Source organism: Rattus norvegicus, chromosome 3 (assembly GCF_021556685.1).
Source record: "Rattus norvegicus strain SHRSP/BbbUtx chromosome 3, alternate assembly SHRSP_T2T, whole genome shotgun sequence".
Taxonomy (NCBI): domain Eukaryota; kingdom Metazoa; phylum Chordata; class Mammalia; order Rodentia; family Muridae; genus Rattus; species Rattus norvegicus.
This window is the reverse complement of record NC_141536.1, coordinates 63,828,134-63,851,603: the sequence shown is the minus strand read 5'-3', so window position 1 is coordinate 63,851,603 and position 23,470 is coordinate 63,828,134. Positions and strand designations below refer to the sequence as shown.

Here is a 23,470-nt window from a genome sequence, read left to right as displayed (position 1 = left end):
ATATGACTGGGAGTCTGAGACTCCATAGTGGTCTTACTTCCTGCCCACCGGGTCATACTTGGATCTGTCCACGTCCCCTGATGAATTTGCTTACATCTCTACTGAAGGAGTTGCTGTGCTGTGCTCAGTTTAACTGTGGCTTGCTTCTGCACACAGCCTTCTGCACAGTTGGGATTAACTTTCTCAGCTTCCCAGCCATAGCACTTGAGTGCAGAGCGCAAAGCAGGGCTCAGATGTGATTTTTAAAAATGTGGTACAGGGAGTTACCCAATTAAGTACAACCATTTGTGTATTTGAGAAAGATCTGAACATGCTGGTTTTGATTTAGCCACCCAAACCAAATATAGAAACTCATCTCCTCCAACCCCCATCACCCACACACCTCTGAGACAGCAAGTCGTGTGTAAAATTGAAAGCTATTCATTTGAATGGCCTGTAAATATAAGGAGACTAATTTAAACACAGGTAACTGCATTAAGACAATTAAGTGAGACTATATTGATAAATGATGGTGTCACTTTCAAATCTTTAAGTGGCATGAGGTTGATGAAATTGCTGATCCCATGTTGCAATCCTAAGGCAGTACTACATAACAAGAGAAGTCTTTTTGTGTGCCTTTCCTTTGCTCCATTTTCTCTCTGTGTTGATCTTAGAAAGAATAAAAAAAAAGGGGGGGTGCATCCACTTGACTTCTGAGAATGGAACATTCTTAGTTCCCAGCCTGATTCCACCCACCATTTTTAAAGATATGAGGGAAGATAAACTTAAGACTCAGAGGAAGTAATTAAAGAGCACTGGAGGAAGTGGGTCTAGAAATAGAAGCATAGCTTTTAAAAAGGACCAAGATTTGTGTATATTTAGAATGTGCCTTGCTACCTAGAAATCTTGAGTTGAACAAGCAAACCCCACCCTGAATAGTAAATAAACTGAACCAGCACAGGAGGGGGTGGGAATGAGCAAGATTTAGAACAGCAGATGTGATAAGTACCTACAGAAAAGCTGCAGAGAGTCAGAAAAGTTCGAAAGGGACGGTTGGGTGGAGAAGGCCTGGTAAGCAGCTCAAATGCCCTGCCCCACCTCTTTGCCTTCAGTGACTGTGCAGTACTTAGTAAAGGCAGAGGGGTGTGGTGCTGACTGCTTCCTTTTGAGAACCTCCTGAGTCACAATATAATCATTGCCTCCTGTTGGATATATACATACGTACACATATATACATACATACATGTGTGTGTGTGTGTGTGTGTGTGTGTGTATATATATATATATATCTGATCACCGGATTGGTTCAACTGGGAAGAGTGGACATAGCATTTGTGAGGAGCAACTGGGTGAAGTGATGCTAGAACCAGATTGTGTGGAAAAGGAACCAGAATGTCAGAGAAAACTTTCTAAACTTGGCTGTAGCTGAACTAAATCAAAGCATAGTCACTCTTGAGCTCATGCTGTGTAGGACCCGGCACCCTTAGAGCTGACTTCATATCCACTGGGCAAGGCTAAATGTGCAGTGGGTCTTCATCCTTTCTCCAGCCTTTCCATTCACGGCTATGCTTTTCCTATAACCTCGCTGCTGAACTCAAGACTTTGATGGAAATGGATATGGTTGCACTTCACTCTCCATTAAGGGTCCAAGTAAATCCTAAAAATGAACCCACGTATGATTTGCCTATTTTAGGTATTACCAATTCTCCTTTTGCTTCAGTTTCCCTAGCAATTCATGGCGATGAGAAGAGGCAAAAAGATTGACCCTGATTTTCTGAAGATTACCCAGATCACAAGTGTAGATGTTCATCTACCAATCCTGATGGTTATCACTCAAATCTGTGTGTTTGTTGTCGGGCTCTCTGAAATCAGTACAAGCAATGTCCCCTGATGGATCATCCTTCAGTAATACTTCATACCCCTTGCTACATCTTTGGCCCCACCTCTTAAAACTATTTTAGCCTTTCCTACTAGGGCATTCAGTTCCTACACCGAGTTGTTTTTTATTTTCATTTATTGCTATTTGTGAGAGGAGGCTAAATTAAGATTAAATATTTATGATTACATCTATCTTGGGAGGAAATAAACTAAAAGCTTAGGGGCTATAATGCCTTATAGATCTGAAGGTCTGCACGATACATCAGCTGAGAAGAACAATCATAGGACACTGAAGCAACTGAAACTTTCTTTTATAAGAAATTAGAAAGAATGAGAAGAAGATGTAAATGAAACATATAAGTTACTTACATTAAGAAGAGAAATATAATACTAATGGGCTTTGTCACATTAAGTGGATTTTCTATCTGCTCCTCTGTTTAATGTTCAAGTTTCCACTTAAATCAATAGCACCCACTTTGCAGTTGAACATATTTGAATTCCAGTAGAACACACACACACACACACACACACACACACACACACACACACACACACGGTGGAAATAAGCATTTCCTGTGCCAGGATTCAAATTCACTTTGCTTTTCCGAAAACAAGATTCAAGCAACCCAACAATAATTTAATTGGCTGTTTTGTAAATTGCAGGCTGCCCACCACATAAATAAATACTAGGAAAGTGCACAGGGATCTCTAGTCATCAGCTATCCATTTGATTATAATTATCAAAACTTTCTACTTATCTGATTACAGCACTAGATTACAGGGTAAGGGGAAAGAAGCACTTCTGATGAAAATGCCAACTTCTGTCATTTTTAAGAAAAATATACATCTTAAATTTATGATTGGCCCCTATGGTTATAAAAACTGTGGCACAGGATATCTAAAACACAACAACCTGTCAGAGAACAGTGATTGAGGACTTCTGATTTGAAGGGATAAAATACTATCATGCCTGGTAAATAATTGTTAAATTGTGGCAATCAAAATGAGTGTCAACCAGAGGGAGACACATGTGCTCCAGTGTACTCTTGCTGTCTGCAGTTTGCTCTGTTTGATAGATTTGTAATGGACTTGGATTAAGAATATGAGAGATAAATTTATTTTCTGTGTGGATGGCTTACCCCTGAGATAATCGAAATCAAAGTGAAAGGTGGAATCAGGACAATCTATGCTATGTTAGTCTAACAGCCTGACTCTAAAGACAGAAAATCTTATTGAAATGACAGTTCTGACTTCCATTTTGCTGGAGAAAAAAAAAGACATAGTTGACAATAAGAATTTTTTGGTGAATATGGAAATCAGTACAAGACCAAGGATCAGAAATTTTAGATTCATGGCCAGCTTACTATTTGTCGAGACACGCACATAAGTGCCTGCAAAAGCTAATCAGGTGGAGGTTGTATCAAGAAATTAAGTTTGGGGGCATGAAGGAAATTTCAGACATAGCTGCCTCTTTGTCTTCTGGTCTGTCCTCACTTGAAATATTAGGTTGATTTTAAAAGATGTATTTAGATACAATGGAAACTATTAGGAAATCAAGAATGTGTGTAAAGAAACAAAATGGCAGGTGTGTTTGACAACAAGGTGGGATACAGACCTGAAAGAAGTCTTGAAATATTTACGTGTCTAACATTGAATTTTGGTGTAGGAAGTAGCAAAGTTGAGAAGAGCAGTAACAACACAGGTCGTAAATACACACTTGAAAGGGCCTTCCTAGCAGTTGGAGTGCCCAGAAAGAAGCTAGGTAACTTCACACAGTCCAGTGGAGTACTGGCCATCGTCATCCCCACACCTCCAACTCTGCTGGACCCAACCCTGCTTCCTTACCTACCCAACTCTTCTCCTTGACCCATGTAGAACAATTATCTGAACAGCTAGGGACAGTTTACCAAGATCGAGAAAACCAGAGAAGAGTTTTATAGGTTTGGTTCGGACATATTAAGTTTATAAAGGCCCATAGCATCCGAGTGAAGAAATTTAGTAGTTAGTGGCCAACTGGAGATCTTGGGGGTCATCAACACCGCCCTCCAGACACTGTGCCTGGTCAAACAGCATTCTAGGCTCTGCTTCATGTCTTGCCCTTTTGCATTTTCCCCTGACACAAACAGGACACAGCAGTATGCTTTTTCTAAGCCTACTGTCTATACTACAGTAATTTCAAAAGAAAGGAAAAATGAAAATACTCCGTAGGTTAGTGGGAGGCAGGAGTAGGGTGAAGTTCATTCCTTTCTACCTTGTCTCCTTACCCTGTAACTCCTCAAACAAAAGAAGCTAGGCTCTGCCTTCTTTGTTTTTCTAGCCAGTTAGTCACTGGCTCCTTCAGGAAGCTGTAGACTTTCCCTCACTGTAGACCGCCTCAGGACACATTTTGTTTTGTTTTGTTTTTCTTTGCTCATGTTGATTGTCCCTGTTGGTGCTTTGCACTCTCAGCAAACCAGTCTACACTCACTGCAACATTCCACTGCAGTCTGAAGAACCTTCATTTGGGGCAGCCGTATTAACATGTTTAGCGTCTCAATAACACTCTCTTTGTCCAGCCATCTTTAACATGCTTAAATCTCCTCATTGTGCTCACAAGAGGCCATATGTTACCATTGGTTAAACTGGTTTCCAGGAACAGATACTAGACTGAGAAAATCATTCCGATTTGGTTTTTACTTTTATCGTATGCTGAAAAGTGACATAGACATTCCCTAACTGATTCGTGTCGATACCTGAGGCCTCCTTGAACAAATGCCTACACTCCCTTAAGGCCGGAACTCATTGCTGCAGATGCTGAACCATCTCTCGACCCTGCAGGATGGAGTTATACTAAAAGATGCTTCGATAGAAGCAGCTTCTCTGAGTGCTAGAGTCCCACATTCTTAGGATATCTGAGAGCTAAAAATAACGAGCACCGTGGCCCCTTAGGCCTTTGAGTTTAAGATTTTCCTTTCAAAATAATATAGTTATTCTCTGAGGACACCAGGACAGTACTACTTTATTTAGCTTAAGCTAACCCAAAATAGAACAGAGGAAATAATTGAGCCACTGCACATCTTCATTGTCGTCTTTTCATGCCCAAACTGATGCGTCTTGAGAAATCCTAATCACTCACGACGAAGAACTATAAACCCTACACTGATCTTTAGACAGTGATACCAGGAACTTAACAATCGTCTTGGGATAAACTACAACGCAGACGAAAGCATCATTTACTCTTCTTTCTACACACGCAGCCTTTTATGACTGCACAGGACAGAAGTTTACTGAAAGTAGCTATGGATCCATTTGTATCCCACCTCCCTGCAAAAAGGAATAAAAAGTGGAAGCGCTAGCTCCGGTTTAGACCTCTAAGCTTCCCCACTGGCTTCTTCCACACTGAGTCAGAGCTGGAGGGCAGCGTGACGGACCCTGCGCCAACAGCCAGGCAGCCAAACTGGAATGGGGGGTGCTGGCCTGAACAGCAGTCGCTGCCTTGTGTCAGGAACATTTTTGTGTGAAAAAGAAAAGGAGCCTTTCCTGGAACTAGTATTTGTCAAAATCCTGATACACTTAAATGTTACTTGGCAGTTCTAATTTTGAGGAGAAGTTCTGGGGCGATGCCAGCCTCTGAGCCAGCATTCTCTGATGTGATCTGGGCAGCTGCTAGAAGTACAGCAAACTGGTGCTCGACTGGGTTCAGTAGATCTGCTTCTGACTTGAAGCAGCGAGACATGCTTGACACGACATCTCCACCTAGCCCAACTCTTCTGCTTTCCTTAACTTAAGGGGGGAAAACAAACTAGTAATCATGTGCCAATCAACAAGAACAATCAGAGGTTTGGGAAGAATTCTTTCAAAGGAAAAATATAAATAAAGATAAAAGAAAAAGTCGTTATTTTGAAAATTGATTTCTTTCCTCCCATTCTAAGGTTCTGAAACTCTGAAGTTACCAATTCTTCAGCCGCCTATTTCACCCACAACGAAACGGAGCTTCAGAGAGGTAAAATCTTCCCCACCTCCACCCTGTTGCTAGAAGCACAGCTGAGACAAGCATACATGATCAGCAGACAAATGGCCTGCCAGTCCTGACAGCCATTGCTCAGGACACCCGAGTGATACCTAGCAGTACCTTTCATAGCCGGTGGCGTGTACACACTCTGCTTCCTTTGCTTAGGGGATGCATTCTGGGACTGTGGACAAGGAAATGGAAAGCATTAGACATGCATTACAAGTACAATGCTGTCAGACCTGTGAAGCAGACAAAACTGCACTGTATCTCAAAGGGCTTTGTGAGGTCTCCCTGTCGAGACGTAGTGCTGTAGCTGTAATCACTTATGGACACGCTCAGTGACGTCACAGACCTCTACGCTACATGAACCAAAGGGAGTCTTCCATCATAAAATTCACATGTATGGTGATTTCTAATTCTTTTAAACATTTCATTATTAACATTAGTTTCACAGTGTACGTGGTTTTATTACACCCATTTGTTTGCTGTGTGTATACTTGTGGGTGTACACATCTCATGGTGCGTGTGTGTAGGTCGGAGGACAATTTGTAGGGTTGCTTGTTTCCTTCTGCAATGGAGGTCCTGGAGATCAAAGTTGAGGTGTCAGACTTGGTGGCAAGTGCCTTAACCTATTAAGCCAAATTGCTTGACTCCAGATTAGTTTATTTAAAGAAAATAAAAGGATATTAATTAAATTGTAAAAATTATATGAGTTCTGATACAAGGTTATTTCAAAAATATGTCAGTGATATGTATATATGACATATATAATGTATACATATATGCACATGTTATCTGCCTCTATAATTAATGAGGGTAGCAAAGGAAAATTTTGAGTTCTTCATTCATAAAAGCGATCTTAATTAGCCACATTCAATCTAAACCCTGCTTTTATTCAGAATGATAAGGTAAAGTCATATGCTTTTGTTTGTCCAAAAACTAAGTCTTTTCTTATCAAAACTGCTCTACAGCATTGTCACCTAAATATCCCAGATCAAGTTTTACTTTTAAAAGGATAAAAATAAGAACACACTTTAGGATCAAAACCACCATTCTATGATCATGTGGAATCATCTCTATATTATGAATAATTATTCTCATTATTAATATAGTTCATTCATCAATCAGATTGTGTCCAAGTGACTTCTTTTTAGCAATGTGTTTATAGAAAGGAGAAGGATGGAGTGTTGCCTAGCATACATGAAGCCTTGTATTTGAACTCCATCATATCATAAGATAGCATAGAGCTGTATATGTCTGTAATCCTACTACTAGAGAAATGGAAGAAGGAGGGTCAGAAGTTCAAGGCCAGCCACTACCATTTAGTGACACTGAGCTCAGCCTGGGCTACTTGAGAGTTTGTGTCAAAAGGAAAAGTTAAAAAAATGCATATTAAATTATACTTTAATGTGATGAATGAAACTAATTAATGAGTTCTGGTGTTTGAAGTGATCTTTGCTGAGCAAAACTGAAGTATAAAAAAGTTACAACATATAAATGAGGGGTTATGTTTCTATTCATATAAGAAGGAATCTGAGGTATAGAATTTTAAGGAAAATAGAAATTATTTTTTGATGTTTTAACTTGTTTGTGCAAGCTAAATTGTTCTTGAAATCATCATCCAGATGGTATTTATTCTTTACTGATGCAAAATAAATCTATCGAAAAGTAAAGGTAAGAAAATTGAAGCAGATACTTGACAAATGCTTGGTCTCTGAGCAAGTTGCAGAAGAGATCGTTTCTCTCCTTTTACTGAGGATGAAACCCAGGGTCTCACACACCAGTGCTTTGGTAGCAGTCTGCATTGACACTAACTGTATGGGTGATTGATGATTCTGAGGTACCATTCTTGTTTTAGTCATGTCAGGCTGATCTTGATTAGCAGTCACTACCTCTGGGATTTCATGCATTTTCCCCCATATACACACTCTAAGATATGTAGAAAGTTAACTCTACAGAGAGGTCATGTTGTCTCTTCATAGGGTATAGGTGAAACATAATGAAACCTGCTTCACATAAGTGCTTAGTTTCCAAAGCCATTTTGCACTGACTGTCTCGGTAAATTGTTTAAAACTGTGCAAAATCCTATTTGGTTGGTTGCAATTTCTAGAATTTCTTCTTTGGGTGCCGTATGCTTACTCATGATCATGAAAACTATTTATATCCACAGCCCATTCATTCTCTCTTTGTCCCATTACTGGAGCTATATAATTCTTTATATTTTATGTAGTCTAGCAGATCCCTAAGTCTCACCTGCCTCCAACTTTCTATCTGAATTCTACCTGCATATAGACATGAAAAAGTTGAGAGCTGTACAAGGTTCAGACTGGCACTGAATTTTTATTTGAGCATGTTATTTGTTTAGCCCACAAGTTCTGGTTACCAAGGCTCCAAAGGAACTCATTTTAGGGACGTCAGCTATGGGACACTGGTAGTTTGAATATGCTTGGCCCAGGGAGTGGCACTATTTGGAGGTGTGGCCTTGTTGGAAGAAGTGTGTCCCTGTAGCCGTAGGCTCTGAGAGAGCTTCCTCTTAGTTGCCTCAGGATGTCAGTGTTCGGTGTGCCTTCAGAACAAGATGTAGAACTCTCAGCTCTTCCAACACCGTACCTGCCTGGAGCCTGCTGTGCTTCTAGATGTGGTGATGATGGAAATCCCTAAGGGCTGACTTGGGCTCTAAAGAGCTAAAGACCTTGTAAGATGTGCCTGGCACTACCTCCATCTCTTTACTCCTGAATCTCCTGTAGCCTAGGCCTGCCTATCATGTTCACATATAAACACTGAGGAAATTAAAACTATGGGTTACAAGTCTCACCACCAAAATTGAGGTTTCAGCTTAGACATTTTTGCATTGCTTAGAGTTTCAGAGAAAGGCAGGGCTTTTCCTTAGACTGCTTTACTGCCCATTCAGGAAAAGCAACGTAAGTACTATCTCTAGCTTCATTTAGGAGGTTCATTTGTGTTATCTATGTCATCATCACCCACCCAGTTAATACTGATGTAGACTAGTGCCAAAGAATTCTGTTACAAAGACTATGGTGGGTCAAGACTATGTGTGAGACTCTGGGTTGGATCCTCAGAATAAGAGGAAAGAACAAAAACACTGTGATATTACCACAGTTGTGTTTTAACACATGTACACAAAACATAGGGAAACTTACTTCTTGTGTGTTGGTCACCCTCTTCTCATCAATTTCTGAAAGAGAAGTTGATATAATTCATTAGAAATGTAATTGTCTTTCTTGTAACTGCATGCTAATATTTCCAAAAACATATATAGAAACATTTTAAACAATTGCCGTATGATTATATAACAACTGTGAAGTAGGGCTGAGAAGGACAAGGAGACAGGTGAGCTGTCCTGTGAGATTCTTCTCCCAAAAAGTCAAGAAAACACATGGAGAAACCTTGCACTTGACAACCCAGATTGCCAGCCTTCAGCATCCAAAGAGGACACCAGAGAAATGACTCAGAACTGTGTCAAGACATGACATCCTTCTGTTCTAATCTATTTTCCTGCATTTACCAATATTGTTGGGATATTTCTGTTCAAAGGTGTTGCAGACAAGTCCTGATTTTACTGTCAGCTTAATCTCCATGACTCCTAAGAGGACAGTAGTCTCCCTTCCATTGGGCTCTATACAGAGTCAGCAACTGCCATACCTTTCTTATGAGAATGTTCTGAGCCTTCTCACAGGCTAGACAGAGAGGAATTGGGGGTGGGATGTGTGTGATCATGTCTACCACTCCACAGAGGCCTGTTTGGGATTGAGTCTTTCTTTCCTCTTCATTTTATTCAGATTCTGTCTTGGATTCTTGATCCATAGGATCCTATTGATCCTTTCCCATTCTTTATGTTAGTCTTCAAACCAAAAGACTAACCTAATGGTCCAAAACTGAATGAAGAATTTGGCCAAGAATATCAACAACTTAAGTGGCTGAATACAAAATTAACCAGGGAAAATCAGTAACCCTCCTATAGACAAATGACAAATGGAGTGAGAAAGAAATCAGGGAAATAACACCATTGGCATAGCCTCAAATAATATAAAATATCTTGGGGATAATGATAACCAAGCAAGTGCATGATGATAAATTTTAAGATAGTAAAGGAAAACTTGCAGAAAATATCAGAAGATGGAAAAGTTCCACCACGTTTGTGGATTGGCAGGATTAATACCACAAAAAATGGCCATCTTACAAACAGCAGTCTACAGATTCAATATAGGCACAGTTAGACCTGGATGTACCATGCAGTTGCCCAGAGCTAGCTATAGGTAGCAAACAAGTTTCTCTCTAGACATGAATGCATGTGCTTTCATGTACATTTATGTATTCTTTGTAAAATGACAACACTGGAAAGCTTCAATGCATCAGGGCAGAAACTGTTGCCGTCACATTTTCATGAGACACCACATGTAACGGACTGTAGCAATGCCAGCCCAGTGGTGGATTGTAATGTGACCACATCAGTCAGCACTGGGCTTGTGATCTAGGGCTTTTCAGTGTTTGAGCTAGTATCTAATCTAACATTTGTAACATCCGAACACGCTCCAATTATTCACTTCGAACATATTTTATTCTCTCATAAGACACATAAAAAGCATCTCTTTTCAGTAAGAACTACATTCATTTTATAATTCAATAAGACTTTCATTGGTTTGGTTGTTATGGTGACAAAATTCACTTTGTTGTAGAAGCAAAGACAAAAAAAAAAAACAAAACAAAAAAACAAAAAACAAAAAAACAAAAAAACAAACCCTCCATCCTATATCTCCATTTTGAAAGTAAAGAATTAAAATTAAGTAAGCTTCAAGTCAAAGGGACTTACACAGAGGTAAAGATGTTCAAAAAAGTGTTACAGATTTTAAAGTTCACTGCTGATTTATTTATTTTCTTTCCTAGGCTGCTGTTGGATGGGGACGAATAATCCTTCCTGCCCTCCTGACACCTTATATAAACTCACAGTGTCTGCTCACAGTACACATTTACAAGAAGAATAAAGACAAACACTGTGTTCCTAATAATTTTTACCATGGAAGTTGCCACCAACAAAGGAGACCCATAAAAGCACACTCAAGTCTTGCCAGCTCTCTGTAACATCATCATGACATTTATAGTGGCCACATGGTTTCTGCTGGGCTACAGAGTGTGAGCCCCATGGCCAACTTCAGCAATTTTCAGGAATACTAGATCTCCAATGAAATATGCGAAGAGATCTTTGTATTCAAATATTGTCAAACATGTTCAATAACTAGAAAATAACAGTACTTTTGGGTATAATTGATCACAATAAATTTGTAATTGATGAGAAGCTTTCTAGACAGTTATTGACAATTTAAAAACTACAAAATTTGTTGACTAGAAATCTCTCTGCAGTTAAGATAATATGATGCTCTGTTCTAAGGACCAGAATTTATATCCTAGCACCCATGTCTGGTGATTCTTGAATTCCTATAATTCTAGCTCTAAGTGATCAGATGTCCTCTTCTGGTGAATGTATTCACACATTCAAGCAAACACAGTCACATAGACACACACGTAGATACACAGACACAGATACACACATAGACACAGACTCATTCATAGACACACACAGAGACATGTATACAGATACAGATAGTCACACATAGATACACACATACATAGACACACAGACATATACAGACATACACATAGACATAGAGACACACAGAGACACACATACAGACCCAGACACACACCAAAACAAACACATACATAGATACAGACTCACTCATAGACAGACGCACAGACACATGTACAGAAACAGACACACAAATACACATATACATACAGAAACACACAGATACATACACACATAGACACACAGACATACACAGACACACACATAAACATAAAGACACACAGACACACAAACAGACCCAGACACACATCAACACAGACACACAGACACACACTGAAACATATAGATACACAGACACACAGAGAAACACACACACAAATCAGAGAGATTTACAGAGTTTTTACTTTTAATCCTCTCCTCTTTCAATAGTCAAATGCCTATAGACATCATCAAGCTAAGTGATTCAAAACGGAATCAGAAAGGAAATCAGGAAAAATAAGGATCTTTGATTTTGCTCTGTGAGTTTCTGGAGACTGAAAAGAAATTAAAATCAAGGTATGTATGTGTTTGTGTATGTGTATACAAGTATGCATATATATGTATGTATGTATGTATATGAGAAATTCATATAAATTCTCATATATGAATATGAAAAATGTAGCATGGTAAAGTTATATTTAATATACTCTTGGTTGAATTAGCCTTGTGAACCAACTCAAACCAAAAAGAAATGAATAATTTATGCAGGGCATCTCTTGCAGAACAGCACTAGTTTATAAATAGAAGGCTCTGGTGGGGAGAGATACAATTTCTTAGGCTAAACTCCAAAGATGCAAACTCCTGCTGTATTTAGAGAAGTAGAGAAGGACACTCGAGCCTTCACTTTAAGCAGCTATTGTAGAAATGCAAACGAGAAAAGTCAGTTCAGACAAAATTGGAGAACTTCAAGTAAAAACAGTATTACAAAATGATGTGCTGAAGACTTTTCCTGTTCAAAGGGGAAGAGCAGTGACCGGCTAACCATAAAAAGACATGACTGGAAAGGTGAAGCCGTGGTCAGAGGGAGGCACACAACTCTGGGAACCTGAAACATTAAAAGTAACAAACTAACACACAAAAGCACAGCAGAGTAAGCAGGTGAGAAACGGGGTCCAAGTGGCTCTGGAATCCAGAAGTAGGCAGAAGGAGCTGGAATTTTCAGAGCATCTGTACAAAGAGTGACTTCCTGTGTGAAAGAAACAAAAGCTAGACTTGCAGCCTGGTATCAAGAATGCACAATTTTTACTTATGCTGGCCAAAAAAAAAAAAAAAACAAACCCTCCTACACATATCTAGGGCAAGACAGGCAGTAAGGGACAAGCGGACTAGATGACTAAGGAACTGGAATAGAAATGCCAATCCTAATAGGCTCCTTAATTTCCTCTCCTCAAGATGCAAAATGCTGCTTGAAATAGGGACATGCCACCTCACTAAACTGGAGCCAGGTTCCATATTCATTATACAATCAAGTGGCATAAAAGAAGCAGTTAGCATGAGTAATCATAACCCAAGTAGGCAGAATTCATTAAAATAGGGCTGAACTTCATAAAACCACCAGTGTGTGTGTGTGTGTGTGTGTGTGTGTGTGTGTGTGTGTGTGTGTGTGTGTGTTAGCGTTATGTAAGCATAACTCACAATGATAGGGACACACATACACTCCAGCGTGGGGAAGACAGACAGAGACAGAGACAGACAGACAGAGAGGCAGAAACAGAGAGAGAGAGAGAGAGAGAGAGAGAGAGAGAGAGAGAGAGAGAGAGAGAGAGAGCGCAGAGAACACCCCTACCCTAGTAGGAGGAAGAAAATTGAGATTTTTTTCCAGTATTATTTTCTTCCTGTTACATTGATCTGTTTGTTTGGTCATTTATCGTGAGTCACTCCTTTAAATTGAGCCCACCAAAAAGATAAAGTGAGTTCCTGAAATGAGAGAATTTGAGTGGAAAAAAAGCTAAAGTTTTTATTTAAATTCTATCATTTCTGTGAAACACAAAGTCACTTAATACCACTGACTTCTACCAAATTTATCATTAAAATTATAATTCTATTGTAGACGACTTAAGATTTTGACAAAATATAAGACCATGTGTAATATTTATAATAATGTCAATCTCAAAAGGAGTTTATGAAAAAATAGTCATCAATATAGATTGTCACATTTATACCCTTATAACCGCAACCAATGTTATGAATGTCTAAATTGCATCACGGTAATAGATTTGGGGATGTTGCTAGTTAACTGCTAGTTAGTAACCCTATCCCTGTGAGCAAGTAATATTTATAGTTAAGTAAACTTGTATTAGTGTTTGTCATATTAGTGTCTTCTAAGGCAAGAATACTCTTCTAGGTACAAAGTTTCTACACACTTTAATAACAAAGCTTGAACTGAATGAAGTTATGTAGATTTAAAAGGAATGAATATAATAATTTCTTGACTGATAATTTTTATGTTTTCACTGGAGATCCCTAAATATATAATATATAATTGTGTATATAGTTATATACATTTGGGTCAAAATGCATTTATAAAATTATTTTTGTTGCTGCTTCATATTTTAATTTTGCTACTGTTGTGAATCATAATGTAAAAATATCCAAAGTGCAGGATGTGTGATATGTGATCCCTACGAAAGGGCCGTCTGGGTCCCAAAGGGGTTGTGACCCCCATGTTGAGAACCACTGGTCTAGAAATAGGAGTCAGTTGAGGAGATGGTGCAGGTGTAACAAGCATGTTACTAAGTGACAGGACCTCAGTTCAGATCAGACCCTCAGCACTCAGACAGGGGTGCTAGACACAGCCAAGCATGTCTGTGACCTAGCACTAGGGAGGCAGAAACAGGCAGGTCCCCAGAAATCACTGGCTAACCTGGCTCATTGAGAAAGTCAGTCCCATAATATAAGGCAGGGGATAACTAAGAAAAACAACACAAACACACACACACACACACACACACACATACACACACACACACGGTGGGGAGGATCTCACCCATACATGGTCTGGACCACAAGATATTTCACATTCATCCTGTATGCTAATTTCCTTCTGTGTGTGAATGTGAGAATATGTTCCTGAATTATTAATGATTAGAAAAGTATGCTGTAGATTCATTTGCATAGGTCCATTAATAATGCTCAAGGCATCCTTCAGTTTTATGTCTAATCCTTCTATCTAGGAAGTAGTTACCCAAGCTAGCAGTAAGCTTGGATAGGACCCTAAATCCTTGGCTTATTTTCATTGCTTCTAGTTTTTGATGCTTGCTAGCATGACTAAACATTATTTTCATTTTATATGAGAGTAACACTTCAAAAAACAACTTATAGTTTTGTGCGTGTGCGTGTGCGTGTGCGTGCGTGTGTGTGTGTGTGTGTGTGTGTGTGTGTGTGTGTGTGCCCTAAAGGCTTCATTACAAGAAGACTGGTGCTATGTTTGGCGGTCTCTAAAGGAATTTACCATCAGATCTCTGAAAATGACAGTGAAATCTAAATCGTTGCCTTTTAGCTGATTCTCTATTTCCTTTCGCAGATTTGAAGATGAGACATCCTTCCCAAGACCTCAGGGACACATCTAGTGCTCATGTGAACCATTAAACCTGTATGACTAAACAATACATAATGGAGACAAGGAAGGTCAGGGACTCCACAGAGGGCTTTGAGTCTACAAGCTCGGGATGGATCAGCACAGTGAGTTTCCAGCACTAAATAGGAATACACAAGTGCAGATGACGGATGGTGTTGCACTGTTGGGCACACTTGAAGTCTAGGTTTGCCATCAGCCTTGTGGTTTTTGTTTCCTGGTTTAGAATAACCATGTGTAGCATCCTGGATACATCTACCCTGCATTTATTACAAGATGCAAAGAACTGAGCTGACTGCTGGATACTTCCTCATAGTTGGGCTAGGTAGAGCAAGGCTCTCTTGAGGCAGCTTTGATGAACCCTCTCCTAGTGGCTTCCCCAGCTCTCTCACTAGCCCTTTGACTGGAAGCCTGCCCTTCCCTGCTGGAGGCCTGTTACTCAACTCACCAAACTGAGCCACCAGGCAGTGGTTTCTTCTATGGTCTCTTCTACACTCTCAGATGGTACAACTGGGGTCCAAATTGAAACTACCAGAGCAGTGAATTTATGTGCAGTGGGAAGGGAGATGTGGAGAAAATAAACCGCAAAGCCCAGCTCCAGTCTGCTGTGCCAAGAGTCACTCGGCCATATTTTCTCTTCAGCACTATTTCCAGTCTTTCCTTTTTAGAGAAAATTGTAGATAACCTCATTAGCAGATCAATTTTCCCCCAGAGTCCTCCATAAAATAACTGATTTTAAGGGCTACCCAACAGGACCAGGGTGTATTGTGTGGACTGCCAGTACCAATGAGAAGAAAATGGCAGTGCAAACCTCAAGGTGGTGTAGAGCACTCAAGCCCTGCTGTTGTCTTCTGACTCCAAATTACATTTCTGCTCACCTGTCTCAGTTTCTGTGGCTGCTTTCCAGCAGATGAACAGAGAACAGAAAACACAGAATCTGTGAAGTCCCCAGAACACTTTTTCATGAGTCTTCCTGACTTTTATGAATTTAGCTTCTTTTATTAAGAATTAGTCATCCTCCTACTCTCAAGTTACTAGAGGACCTAAAGATTGGGTTTTGAGGCTTCTTTTTTTTTAAGTTTGAGTTTGACTTTGTCACACTTCTTCCAGGAAAACAATTTTATTTTGAGTTGGTAGCAATTTTAAACATGATGATTCTAAAAAGAAAACCCCATGGAAATAAAGACCAAGAGAATCGATGATAAAATATAGATTTTTACATTAAGGTAATACGTCAGCATAAAGATAATTCCCTGATGTTGGTTGTTCAGGGAAATGGTAGAGAAATCAATGGAGTAGCTATTAATAAGAATTCAACATCACTCAATGTTGTATATTGTGCCATTTTTAGCAATAGTTTCTTTCAAATAGTCATAATTTGAGTAATTGTGGTTTTAGCCATTTTTAATCATCACCATTTATTTTATCTGTCTTTTACTTAAAATAGCACATCACTATTTGCTTTTAACAGAATTCTCAAATGAAGTGCACTGAGCTATGAGTGGAGATGACTGAGCCGACCAGCAGAGGGAATGATGGGGTTATTTGGAGAACACCTGCTTTCCCTATGAGACATGGGCTAGTGCATTTGGAATAGAATTGGCTGTTCACCAGTATTTGGGATAATTATTTCTGTTTCCATGCCAGAGAAACACTTCTTCTTCAACGGGTTGATAACACTGTCAAGTGACTTACTGCACCTTCCTTGAGATCTTCATAAAACGTAATCACTTTCCATTTCTAGGGAAGATAACATAATACAAGCAAATACACAAATATTTTTTTATTTATCATATATTTTGTTTCTTGTCATGAATTAAACTTAGAAGCTTAAACTTCTAATCTCTATTTCTAATTTGAATTGATGAAAATTTGGGGGACTACAACTCACAAATCAAATCTATAAGCACTCACATACACCTATGTATATGTGACCACACACACACACACACACACACACACACACACACACACACCCTCCACATACATGAAACAGAGAAATGATACCTCCCAGGGAGCATGATGATTTTCAGCTTTATAAGGGTGATGCAGGACAAAGGGTACAAAGTTTCAATTGCGTGGAATAAATGACTCTAAAAAATTAAGGTACAGCTTGAGAACATGGTTTATATTGTTATACTGGTAGGTTACCAAAAATAGTAGATTTCTGGTGCTCTTCCAAAAACAGAGTGGGAAAGAGGATAAAGGGAAAGAAAAAAGATAGATGTGGTGGGAAAACAGCCAATGATCAGAATTCTGTTTTAAGACATTATCCTAAGAGGTAGGTGGTCACTGGGCTGCAGAAGCCATCCAGTGAGGATGGCAGAACTCAGGCAATGGGTGATGAATCATTGAATCAGGCTGGAGAAACGTTTACAAGAAAGCTTTGCCTACTGACTGGATGGGTGTGGATGCAGGGACCAGCAATAAAAGACAGGGGTTTAAAGATCATCCCCAGTGTCTGGATCAGATTTTGAGTTTTCATGAAATTGATGTTTTTGAGGTGATTGTTGATTATACAAGTAGGGAAAACCCAGAAAATGGCATGCTCAGGACTAAAAGACCAGTGGAAGACAGAATGGGGAGATAGAGAGCTAAGGCAAAGGCAGAGAGGTAGAGAAGGAGGGCTTGGTGAAAACCCTGCCTGTGTGACTACACAGTTCAAGGAAAGGTTGAAAAAGCCAGGCCCATAAATGGACAAGAGTAGCAACCAGTGAGACTGGAAGCTTCCCTGATGACCTACATAGACAGTCATTTCCCAGAGTACACACGGATCTCTTTGGGGCCAGCACTCTCCTTTTGAATATGTGGTGTGTACTCAAAGCGTCTATGTGGCATCTGCTGTCTGCATAGATCATTTACATATCATACTTGGCCTTGTATGTGATAAGAAATATGAGCGCCATTTTCCATGCTCAATGGTAACAGGAAGGGCATGGTAGCATGTTAATCAAACATTTTAGCTTGTGTTCCTGCTTCCTTTATGGTTCAGCACATAACAGCCATGCTTCAGATCTCCGGAGCAAGCTTGGCAGAAGGTCAAGGGTGTCATAAGACTCCTTGGAAATCAGTTCTCGCTAAATAAAGTGTTAGCGGTTCAAGAAAAATAATTTAAGAACAGATGGAGCAAATTTGCTTCCACACACATGAATCTGAACATAAAGTGGTTGACCAAACACATTTCACATTCCTCCAATAGAACTCTATGAATATTAAATTGAAAGAAAAATGCTGAGCGAGATGTTCTGCTTTTCTGGTCCTTGGCTGTTATCCTCAGTATTCATTTTTTTTTCAAATGTGTCTATTGTTTGGGGCTGCCTACACTCACTTAAGGTCAAGGAGAATGTCTTAAGATAAATACTTTTATCTTCATTTTATAAAAATTATTGTTCGTAGCTCACATCTTTCCACTCTCCCCAGATTTTTTAAATGGTTAAAATTAAACAGTTGAAAAATAAAACCACCTTTTGATTTATCTCCAGTTAGTGCGGTTGATGCCCCAGCTTCTTCTACAGTTAATATCTACCAGTTCCTCAATATCATTGATGTGACTTGTCATCTGCCTCCTTGACATGGGATGGCCCGTTGTAAAAGCTCGTATACACTAAGGTTCTCAGGAGAAAAGGCCAGACCTATTTTAAAGCTCTCACAAAGCTGATTGGCTGTTCAGAATTCTGGGATTGTAGAGTCAAATATTGCGGATCCAGAACAAAATAATATAGAGATTTTTTTCATCTTATAATAGCTATTCACTGCTTCTCTGGGCATCTCTCTGTCTGCCCTAACACCCTATCACGTGGAACTTTTTGAAGTGTATTAACAGATCTAGCTTCTCCTGCTGCGAAGGCCAAGACTACCATTCCAGTGTCTCAAAGCTATAGCAGAGATTTCCCATTGCACTGAAACCCATCTGCCTGATGTTCTCACCCACATGTTTGAAAAATTCCTTTATTTATAACTTTTTCTGCTCTATAACTATGAAATTGTTTCCACATTAAATGTGGTATTTGGGCAATCTGAATAAACCATGTTCCTGAGGCATGGTTATTCATATTTGGCTCAGGAATAAAATATCTCTTCTTGCTTTGAGGGTAAGAGTTGTTTTGCAATGACAAAGAAGAACTGAGTACATTTCAGATCAAGGTATGGGCATTATAATTGTGTTATTGAAGTAAAAGAACCCATGTACTTGTTCATAGCAAACCCATGGATCTTTCCTTTCTTCTGGGAGATCCCTGTCTCTAAGAATCACATGCAGGCAGAGTGAATGCTCCTAGAACAATTTGCAGACAGCAGAGGACTGGAGCCAATAGACAAGAACTTCAAGCCCTTGTTCTTCAAGTGAAAGTCAGTCAATGTGATGATCACCTCCCATTTCTTCAGTTTGATAACTCTAGATAGTAAGATATAACATATATAACTCGTGTATGCTTCTCATAGCCTCTCAGCACAATAAAGCCTTCATTCTGCACCATGCTTAACATTGCCTGGGGGAGGGTGGCAGGAACCAGAGACTGGATATCCCAGACAACTAGGATAAAAATCAAATATGACCGGCAAAAAAAAAGTCAATGAAATGATTTTGTTATACTTGTAGACGAGAGCCTAACTTAATAGTCATCAGAAAGGCTTCATTCAACAACTGATAGGAGCAGATGCAGAAGCCCAGAGCCAATCCTTAGGCAGAGCTTGGGGAGATCCATGGAAGAGGAGGAGAAGGAATGTAGGAACCACATGGGTCAAGAAGACCAGGAGAATATGGCCCACAGAATCAACTAAGCATGACTCATAGGGGCTCACAGAGACTGAAGCAACTGTCAGAGAGCCTTATGGATTGGACCCAGGTCCTCTGCTTATATGTTATTGTTGTGTGTCTCCGTGTTCTTGTGGGACTCCTAACAGTGGGAGCAGGGATGATATCTGACTCTTTTGTGTGCTTTTTGTATCCTTTTTCTCCTCCTGGGTTGCCTCAAGCCTTAATAAGAGGTATGGGCCTAGTCTTATTGTTATTCGTTTATGCCATGTTTGGTTGATATCCCTTGGAGGCCTATTCTCTTCTGATGAAAAATGGAAGTGGATCTCAGGGAGGGTGGAGGGGGAGGAGAATGACTGGAAGGAGAAGAAGGAGGGGAAACTGCAGTTGGCATATAATGTATGAAACAAGAAATAAATAAATTCAAATTTTAGCAAATCTGGAGAAAAATATCGTGAAAAGAACAAAATATTAAGATGCTTTCAGTGGAGTCCCACTGCTCCTCTTGTGTGGTTAACAACTTGTGAGCTGTACAATGCATTATAATTCAAAATTATTTTCCATTTTTAAAGTCACAGTCTTTGTGTGTGATTGCTTCCCTACCCCCAAAATGGGAAAATGGATCAAAGGCATAATAAAATGAGTGAGTGTATCATGGATTCCTACAGTGAAACCATTCTGGGCTTGGAAAGAAACTAAGCTTTCTCCCCCAGGGGATTTACAATTGGCAGTAAGAAGGCCAGGAAGTAAAGTTTCTGCTGAAAAAGATTCACGATTCCTCACAGAATTTTTTTTTAATGTTAAGGCACTTGCATGACTAGCTAGATGTTTATTCTTTGAAAACTGAGTTGAACAGTGGTCGTGGAAATGAAAAAGAGAGAATTTTTACTTAGGCGTTCAAATGTAAGATCTAACTTTGTACAGTAACCACCATCTCGTCTTCAAGCATGCATTCATTTATATAATAAACTTTGTAAAGCAGGACTGCTGGGAAGGAGTGAGGCCGAGTGAATTCAGATTCACGGCAGACTGATGTGGACATATAGTCTAGTCTCTTTCCATTCCTTCACATGCAAACAAGACTGGGTACCAAATTCTGCTGGTCTTGGTAGTAGGAATTAAAGGCCAAACCAGAAAGGATAGAACCACTAAAACAATTAAATTAAAAGGAAATTAATAAAAGGGAAACAGATCATGGTAAATGACTTGAGAACATGAGTGCTTCTTATTTTGGTGGCCTAAAAAAAAAATCTCATTTCCTTTAGTAACAAAATTAGCAACAGTGGGGGAATTATAATTTTCCCGTTTTGAACACTTTGAAAACACTATGCTTTGCCTCTTGGTGTCTGGATATATTTGAACCCTGCACACTTGTTGTCATTGAGGTATGTGCGACTTTCTTATATTCTCCATTTGAAGACTGTCATTTGTCAGCCAGAACTGGCTTATACTGTCTAGAATTGAAGCATAAATGGTCAATCAGACCAGCACTATCCTCAGAAGTGTAGTCTATTTGTACATGATGTCAAGTCGATGTGCTAAACACTGTCTGATCCACTTCTGCTCTCTGTCCTCAAAGACTGTTTTTCAGTTCCTCAAAAGCAACAACCTGTTTCCTACCTCAAGGCTCATCTTTTTTGCATAAATCTCCCCTCTTCCTTGCTTTTTACTTTATATATTCATTTCATTATAAGGCCTCTTTGATCTCCAGACTAGGTTACATCTGTCTTGTTATACACTCTAATGGCAACTGTAAACCTTTTGCAGAATTTATTGTAGTTACGATAAACTAGTTTTTTCATCTTCTGCATGACAGTCACTTATCTATTGCTGTATCAAAACTTCATGAGTTATAAGGCAACTTATAAAAGAAAGCATTTGATTGCCGTTCACGGTTTCTTGCGGTAGTAGGGTCTCTGAGCATCATGGCAGGGAGGCTGGCAGCAGGCAGGCAAGAGTGGCACTGGAACAGAGTAGCTGAGAGCTTACAAATCTAGACAACAATCATAAGGCAGAGAGAGAGAGAGAGAGAGAGAGAGAGAGAGAGAGAGAGAGAGAGAGAGAGAGAGAGAGAGAGACAGACTAGATGGGAATGACAGGGCTTTTAAACCTCATACCCAACCCCACTGACACACCTCCCCCTACAAGGCCACACTTCCTAATCCTTCCCAAATAGTTCTAGCAACTGTGTAATAAGCATTCAAATAGATGAGTCAAGAGAGGTCATTCTCATTGAAAACACCACAATCTGCTTAAGATCATCCTCTATACATGTGCTCTAAGTATATACTTAAAAATGTTTCATTGAATGGATAAGTTAGTGAACAAATGTGTTGTGGGATGTTCACAGGGCTAAAGTCTAGGGTTCCAAAAGGCTCCCTGGATGTGAGTCTGCATAGACAAAGATGAAAGGGTGCATTCCTGGACGGTCAGAATTCCTCACAGGAAGAATGAACAGCATGAACAACAGGGCACACATACAAAATAGATTGCTGTGCCCAGGTACAGAAACTATGTGGAGACAAATTCAGTTATGGTGTGAGGGGGTCACAGAAATGGTTTACAGACCTCTTGCTGTACTGTGGGTGTAATTTTTGAAGGGATATAAGTAGTAAATTGATATGATCAGATGTGGATTTTAGCAATACCATTTCGTAGAAACGGGAGAATGGAATAAAGGTTGACACCACAATTCAGATGTGACTATTATAAAATTACAGAGAGGAGAAAGATAGATAGATAGATAGATAGATAGATAGATAGATAGATAGATAGATAGATAGATACACAGATACACAGATACATATATAGATAGATACATAGATACATAGATAGATAAAGTCAAAAAAGGAAAGAAAAGAAAAATATTAACTGGAGATAAAGTCAAACTGCATTAGCAGGCCCAAGAAGAAATGGTAAATGATGATTTTACAACTAAATTCTGAAGAAGGTTGCTTTTGGAGAGCAGAAGATTATATGATGCCTCGAGTGTTCAAGATTTGGCTTTAAAATAAAAGGTCTGCAGAACCTTTCGAACAAGAACAGAGAGCACCAGTAGTTAATGAATACTTTATCCATCCTCTCATGCCACACTAACCCTCATAATTGGCTTTGTTATTGTCAATACTTTTATAGAGAGCACCACTTTGTACAACCATTAACAGTAATTGAAGAAGCTGAAGTCAGAAGTGAAGAAGCTCTTGAGTCAGGAGCCATAGTTCTGGCCCACCCAGTATACATATTAACTATATACTGCTCTCCAGGAAGTAGAGACACAGAATATAGTGGTAATGAACTTATTTAACTTTTAAAAGGGCATTTTGATGGGGATCTTATTTTGCCACAAGTTCCTGTAGGCCACTGGGGTATGTCGGTGAACGAAACCGACAAGGATCTGTCTACTTATGGGATTTTAAATTTTTCTCTAGCAATGGAAACATAAAATAACAGGAAACAATACTTAACCTATAAATAAATAAAGTATACTATGTAGCAATAGACCATACTTGTGAAAAGAACCAGTAGATACACCGATTCCTCTACAAGCTTTACAGCAGGCAGGTATGAATAAGTAAATTCTGGGAAAAGATACTACAAAACCTGTTTCATTAGACAGGGAATGATCACTGGTTGCAAAACTCCCTCATTCCT

General features: G+C 39.4%; 1 protein-coding gene across 2 annotated transcripts in view; it reads right to left on the bottom strand.

Moving 5' to 3' along the window:
- Ppp1r1c (protein phosphatase 1, regulatory (inhibitor) subunit 1C) overlaps positions 1 to 23,470 on the bottom strand; it is a 109,211-nt gene that overhangs the window by 51,892 nt on the left and 33,849 nt on the right. For both annotated transcript variants that reach the window (NM_001109200.2, XM_087653834.1), the window contains 2 exon segments: positions 5,969 to 6,029; positions 9,010 to 9,044. In NM_001109200.2, the coding sequence (NP_001102670.1) occupies positions 5,969 to 6,029; positions 9,010 to 9,044 (96 nt within the window).